Source organism: Gallinula chloropus (assembly GCF_964237585.1).
Source record: "Gallinula chloropus genome assembly, chromosome: 1".
NCBI classification, from domain to species: Eukaryota; Metazoa; Chordata; class Aves; order Gruiformes; family Rallidae; genus Gallinula; species Gallinula chloropus.
In genome coordinates, this window is record NC_140085.1 from 114,974,835 (window position 1) to 114,982,088 (window position 7,254).

General features: G+C 46.5%; 1 protein-coding gene across 1 annotated transcript; it reads right to left on the reverse strand.

Moving 5' to 3' along the window:
- Positions 1 to 5,869: 5,869 nt before the first annotated feature.
- On the reverse strand, positions 5,870 to 6,250 carry KCNE1 (potassium voltage-gated channel subfamily E regulatory subunit 1; the record flags this gene model as incomplete). Its single annotated transcript, XM_084274123.1, has 1 exon — positions 5,870 to 6,250. The coding sequence occupies one exon, from the start codon at positions 6,248 to 6,250 to the stop codon at positions 5,870 to 5,872; it is 381 nt and encodes a 126-aa protein (XP_084130249.1).
- Between the last annotated feature and the right edge of the window lie 1,004 nt (positions 6,251 to 7,254).

Here is a 7,254-nt window from a genome sequence, read left to right on the forward strand (position 1 = left end):
ACAATGGGTTAGATGCTCTGCTGATATGGCCCCCTTTGGCTGAGGCAGAGGGGTTATGCACCTTTGTGTGGAGTGAAGACCTGTGGACCCATGGAGGAGGCTGGGGAGGGATGTCCGAAGGTCAGAGGTTGTGTTTTGAAGGGGAGTTTGGAGCAGGTGTGAATATTGCGGTGGGAGGAGGCAGAAGAGATGCTGCTGATGGGACTGTGCCAGCTGAGCATTACGTACCCAATAGGTAAGCATGCTGTGCTGAACTGCAGCTGCCCCTCAAGCCCTGATCCCCAGGGTTAAATCGGAATGAATGCTCACAGCTAGGCTCACAAGCTATGTATGGTTTTCTTGTATGAAAGCCATTGCATCTAGAAGAGAAACCAAAGCTATCATATACCGAGAATCCATTTACTGAATGTCGGTCAAAATCAGTTTATTTCTGTGAAGGTCACCTGTGTTTTGGGTTGTTTGTCATTCCTGTCATAAAACTGGTATCACCCTCATCAGACAGATGCTGAATTAAGCATTTTTCAGAGCAAGTGCTCTCACGTTAAGTTGTCACATTTTATTTTGCTTGGTTCTTGATCTTGAAAGGTTGGTGACCCGTGGTCCAGTGTGTGAATTTTGTGGACTGAGCAGAGGAATTATTTTGGCAAGCCTCTGAAAATAACATGCCATAGCCCAACCAGAAGCTCTGGGCCTGTATTTGAGTCTTTGGCCTTTCCTCTGCTAAGTCAGATCAGATGGCCACAATGTTCACTCCTGGATTTAGCATTCTTGCACTTTCCATCAATATTTACCTACATCTTCCCTTTTCTGTAACCTGAAGGACTCTCATGGGTGCAGTTGAAAGCTGGCTTTAGAAACAACTGTCCTTGCAAGCCCTGCCTGAGAACTGCCAAGAGGTGCTTTGCTTGCCTATTTCAGCACTGTATGGACCTCTCCTTCTTGTCGCTGGAAGGTGGTTGACAGGGACCCTTCCTCTGCCTGAAGGTGATCACAAAGCCAGTTGCATGGACAGCTCTGTCTCCGGTGCAGCCTCCTGCCCACCTCGCTGGTGAAATGCAACGTGACCTGCCACAGCCTCCTCTGCCAAGCAATCACATCTGTGCTGGTCCCTTGAGCAATTTCTTGAGAAAGGCTTCGTGGAGGTTTCACATGCGTAGCTGGTGGCTCCAGATGGATAACGAGATTACGGAGTGAGTTTGGCATAGTGGTAGCAACGTGTAAAAATGAAACAGGATGCCATAGAAATATGGTATATGTTAAATCTAGTTATCAGCTGTAAAGAATGTTCTGCTTGCTTCTGATTGCTCATATCTTCTATTTGTATCAGTTTCCTTCTCCTTGTCTTTGTGCACGCTTCCCGGTGTAGCAGGTCTGACTCAACCAACTGCAAATAAAGATAACACTGATAGCTATAAAGTGAGGAAGGGGGAAACTCACTTCAGACTTGAACACTTGGGCTGCCTTTGACAGTGAAGTATTTTCCAGATGGACTACTTAATACTAGGGGTTTGATCCCTCATACCTGCAGCCCTAAGAATTTCTGCTGGGTATAATAAAAGTCAGTTGCTGCAGATACAAGTTCTCTGTGAGATGGGAAGTAAGAACTGCACCCTTGCTTTCTTACAGGTAGAGCTGGTATCTGGGCATCTTAAAGCTGAGATTGGACCACCCATACACTCTCTGTGTGAGCCCACACAGGTAAACACACTCCAACTCCAGCAAATGACTGTGTGCTGCCAGAGAAGGGTAGCTGTGCCCTGCTGTATGCTGCACCCTGCTCCACGCATGGCTGGGGAAGTCTTCTCTGGTAGGGGCATTGCAGATGACATTCCCACAACAGCTTTGCAGGCATGGCCCAAGAAGACATGCTTTACGTTTGTAGGGCTGCAGCATTCACAGCTGCAGCTCAGACAGGTTTCTAGGAAAGGAGAGAAGAGGGAATCTCATCTGCCCATGAGTCAGTAACCACATAACCTAGTGAAAAACTTCCCTGGATCTTCTTCCCCCAAGGCATGAGGACTGACTCTCCCATCCGAGAGGTATGATGCATGAATCTTGTCTGCATTTGTGCTGTAGCACAGCTCACAGAATCACAGAAGGGCAGAGGTTGGAAGGGACTTCTGGAGGTCAACTAGTCCCACACCCCTGCTAAAGCAAGATCACTTTGAGCAGGTTGTACAGGATCGCACCTATGCAGGTTTGAATATCTCCAGAGAAGCAGACTCTCTGGGCATTCTGAATATTTCCAGAGACCACCTCTCTGGGCAGCCTGTCCCAGTGCTCTGTCACCCTTACAATAAAGAAGTTTTTCCTCATGTTGAGATGAAACTTCTTTTATTCCAGTTGCTCCTTGTCCTGTCCCTGGGCACCACTGAAGAGTCTGGCCCCATCCTCTTGATACCCACCCGTTAAATATTTATAAGCATTGTGTAATGCTGGCATTTCTATATCATGTAATTTCTATGATAAAAAACATAAACCAGAAAGGAATACCTGTGCCTGGAGGTGTGCTCACCAGGCCAACCAGCAGCAAGGCTATGGACTAGAACAAGACACAGCTGATGAAGCCAGGGACTTCAGCTGCTGGGGACTGGAGAAAAATAAACCTCCGACAGTCCCCCTGGCTATTTTATGTCTCCCGAGTAAAAGACTTTTAAAGCTTGGGCCAAATACAGTCCAACGCTTGCCTAGTGATTTTAAGGTTCTTCAGTCTCCCCAACAAGCAGGAAACCAGGAAAATGTGAGCTCTGTGTGACAGTAATCATATGAGAGGTTTGCCCCTGGCCCTTGGTCTATGGCAAAGATGATGAGCGAGCGAAGTAATCGCACATTTCTAGGCACTCTCTGGCCAGTGAATGCTCTTTCTCCTATTACATGAAGTCAGAGATGGGTTCCATGTCAGCCATCCTGCCTGAGTCAGAGCTAATGACAGAGGAAGTGGGAGCTGTGTTTACAAGCCCTGAAGGATGCTCAGCAATGCCGGCTGCAGCTTGACTCACACTTTACATCCCCAAAACGGCCATTACGTAATCCAGAGCTATACAGAAAAGGATTTCAAAGCCTTTTCCAAGGAGTGCATGCAAAGTGACCCGGTTGACCTTAGCCCTCGAGGTCTCAGGATATGTACTGCTGCCCCTCCTGTATCAGAATGGTCCTTTCTCACCTTAATAAAAATCTCAACAGAGCATCCCATGAGGGCTAGATACCCAGCCGATGCTTTCTGAGGAGCCACTGGTGCCAGCTGGGCACCAGACCTCTCTTGCTGGAGGGGGCTACTATCCCACAGTTGTTTCTCCTTTTTTGCAAGGCCCAGTGTCATTTCTGGGGGTCGTGCAACCAAACCTGAAGCCCCCGTGGGACAGGTGCTGCTGGAAAGCTGTGTGCAGCACATACTCAAAGGCCAAAGCTGGGCCTGCTGTAGCCAGACACTGTAGCCAAGTTTGCCCTGCGTGTGGCAAAAGTTTACTTGAGGCAAGGAGTTTGTTCCTGGCATTTAGATATTTATGCAGATCTAGGCGTACCGAGAAATATCCCAGCACCCAGGCCTGGCCCTGGTTAATTGGGTGTATAAAGGGGATGGGTGAGTGGGTGCCCGTCAGGTAGTATCAGCACTCTTCCTGCAAGTGTGTGAAACAGCTTAGGAGGAAAAAAAAAACCATCTGAGGCCAAAAGTGCAGTTTCTAATTCATATTTTATTCTTTTGCATAAATGAAAATACTGGGGGAAAAGGAGAATTGCAAGGCTGAAAAGTGACGTGAAAGGCTGCAGTGGGAGTCCGCAGCCGCCACTGAAGAACGGTTTGTAGCCTGGTGGCACAGGAAAGCATTATGACTAAGGCACAGTGGTTTCCTTCTCTTTTAAAATAAATAAAATGGCAGAGCTCAAAAGGAAAAGTGGAAGCCAACTAATGCTGACTATCACCTTTGTCAACTACATTGAGGCTATTAAAATAAAGTGGCCAGCAAGTGCCTAGACCCAGAATACCTGAAAATACTTGGGGTGGAGGGGGAGCTACAGGAGAGAGCCCTTTTGACAAGCTTAATGTTCAAAGGTTTTAATGTAATTAAAGGCCATTTTTGATGCATGTTTAAACATCATCAGAAATGCTTCATGGGCTTCTCTCTAGAGAACCAGCAAGCGAAAGCATTTGCACTCTCACAGCGGGAGGGAAATGCAAGTAATAAACAGACTGCATGGTGAGATCCCAAAAGAGCAGCGCCCAAGCTGAGAAGTCAACATTATTCCAGAGCCTGCCTTTGGTTTACATTCCTCTAGAGGAAAAAGTGACTCAGATAATTAAGCTGATGGAGATTTTCCAAGCTGTTCAAGCCACAGAAAACATTTATCTCCTCAGCTTAATAGTGGGCACCATATAAATATATTTTTTAAAAATATATCAGATGTCCTAAGTATTTTGGGAACACAAGCATGGTTAGGATATTACTATAATTAAAGAGTAGTGCTAAAGAAGTACCTGTGTACAGAAAGGGGATATGCTGTGACCTGTATCTCTTGCCTATCCAACTATGTGGGTAGCTATCTGCCCTCACCTTGCCTATGAAGGCTCTGCATGCCTTTCTTTCAAGCCTTTCCCACTTCTTTTTCCTCTCCAGTAACTAAAAATGGGATGTGTATCTGCAGAGCAGAAATACCCACCCCTCCTCCTACCCAGACTATTTCTTCTTTGATCCCAAAGAAGAAAAGAGGCTTCAAGCTGGCGAGGTTGCTATTCTGAGTAACACGGTGTCCAGTCGAGCCACATTTCTCCCTTTTAATGGAGATAGCTGATAGCTGCTGCCACATAAGCCAAGTTCTGCTGCCCCTGTCGTTGTCCCCTGGCAGCTCGGCAGGCATTGCTTGCTGAAGGTGGAAAAAGGAGGCCAAGGGCAGGAAAATCTTCATGGCATGAACCTCGTGTTGGGTACTGCAATAGATAAACTGTTGTATCCAGGGAGCTGGAGGAACTTCTCACAGGATTTACATTAAGCACAGACATAAGCTGCATCAGTGATTAAATATCAGGCACTTTGTGGAACTGCTCTTCACAGAGTAGAAATTAATTTTCCAACCAAGGGTCTTGTGTAATAATTAAGTATGATTGAAACTTTTGAACCGTTACACACTTACATGGTATAGACCCTTTGGTCTGCTGAATGGTCGTACAAGGTGTTGTCACCAGGATCAACCTCCATCCATGAGAAAGAAAACCAAAAGTGGCTGGCAAAACCTATCTGGGGTACCTGCTAGGAATCAGGGGCACTGTTAAAAAAAAATTCCCTCCAAAGTCTGCGTTTTTCTACAGAAATGGTTTTCAGAAAAGAATTTGTAATCTTTCTCTAAAATTTTCTCTTAAAGAAGTGCATGATTCCAAAAGAAATAGGTCATCCACAACATTGTAGAAATTATAAAATTATTATCTTATGCTATGAAATATATGAAATATTTCAGCTACTTTTTCTTAGAAGAAGCTGTATTACTTGAAGATGATTGACTAAATCATATGTGGTTCTTAATGCCTCTGGCTTGTATTTGATCCAATTTGGTTTTAATTACACAGACTACTGCAAGTGTTCACACTGGTAATGCCAACATTTCTTTTTTCAGTAGATGAAGCTGATCAGCCCATGATACTCTCACTGTGCCGCCCTCTCCTTGACCTTAGAGAGATTGTGACAAGGTCCTGGTGGTCAGGCACTTCTGCATCACCAGGGCCATCACAGACCCATCAGCTTCACAATCAGTTCATGGTTATTCAGCATGACCAAGGCCATTGCCTGCAGCTCTGCAGATGGGCAAGCAGCTCTCCTGGTTCATACCAGGTATCATCAGGGTCCTCCCTGGGCAGAGTGCAACCCTTTCTCCCATTATGCTAGGAAGACTTCGCCTCGGGAATCTGCGTGCTTGGCTGCTCCACAGCCAGCTGGTTTTCAAAGACACAGCACAGTTTGTGATTTTCTATGAGCTTGGCTTGAAAATACTCCCTGTCCTTCTTGTGCCAAATGTCTGTGGCAATGTAGGTGTTGTAGGGGTCTCGGGAGTCCTCCAGCCTCTTGCTGCGGATGTTGGTCAGCATGACTCCCACTGTGAAGAAGCCAAAGAGGCCGATCAGCAGCAGCACATAGATGATTTCCAGGCTGCTGCCAGCACTTCTGGCTTGGGAAGGTGCAGAGCTATTCGTCTGTTCCAGGTAGTGTTGAAGGAGCTTGGAGAGGAGTGAATTCAGGGCTGTGTTGTTAGACAGCACAAGCATCTTGTTTTTCTCTCCTTTGCACTTTCTTCTTTATTTGAGGTTTTCCTAGAAAAGTGTAAAAATCAGATACATAATTGGATAAAGATGTGATGCTCCCTGTCTCCTTTTACAGGTTCCTCTCCTCAGCAGTAGCTTTACTTCGAGGTAGCTGGCCTGGCTGGGAGGGATCTCTTGACCTCCTGTTTCCACACCAGGACAGCTAGGCTGAGTCCACCCCCCATAACACTTGCACCACAAACCCTCCTCAGTCCTCACTGACAGTCTGTTGCGGCTGTGGCCACTCACAGGGATACCTCACCCATGCCTCCCATGCTGCTATTAAAAGCCAATGGTTTCTTTCCCAAGCCCCCACAGGCATGAGGAGCATCCCACTCCAAGTCTCCAGCAACTGCTTCTGGCTATGAAGATGGTTATCACAGCTTGTCTACATCCTCTTTCCTCTACTTTCTGCTTAGGTATTGAATTTGGAAACAAAACTTCTGTACCTGAAGCCGCACAGTACCTGCAGCAAGCTCCTCCTGTCCACTCCTGTTGAGGAGTTTTGCCTTTCTTCTGGAGCTCTCATAATGACACCCATCATGGAAAAAGAAGCACTTAAACATCTGACAGAAATGTATCCCACACTGATTTGATGCAACTTCTCAGTGGGCCACTGGGCCCAAAGAGTGGATACAGAGGGAGTCTATAGCAACTGCTTCCCCAGAGATGGAAAGGGAAAACATCTCCCTCTATCCTCCCTCCTACAGACTGGCAGTTCTCCCCCAAGGAGTTCACTGTTTTCTCCTCCAAACTAACTTGCTATGCAAGTGGTGTTTCATTGTCTGGTTAGGAGGACTTGCGCTAGCTTGCCTGCAGGTCAGGAGGTGGTAACACCAAGAAGCTCCTCAATGTCCAAAGCCTCTTCCTAGCCTTGGTGCTCTGCTTTCACAGTCTTACATGAGAAGCTGAAGGGTCCTTTTGCCCTTTCCAGTGTCAGCTGTACATCGGTTAATAAGAGCAATCCT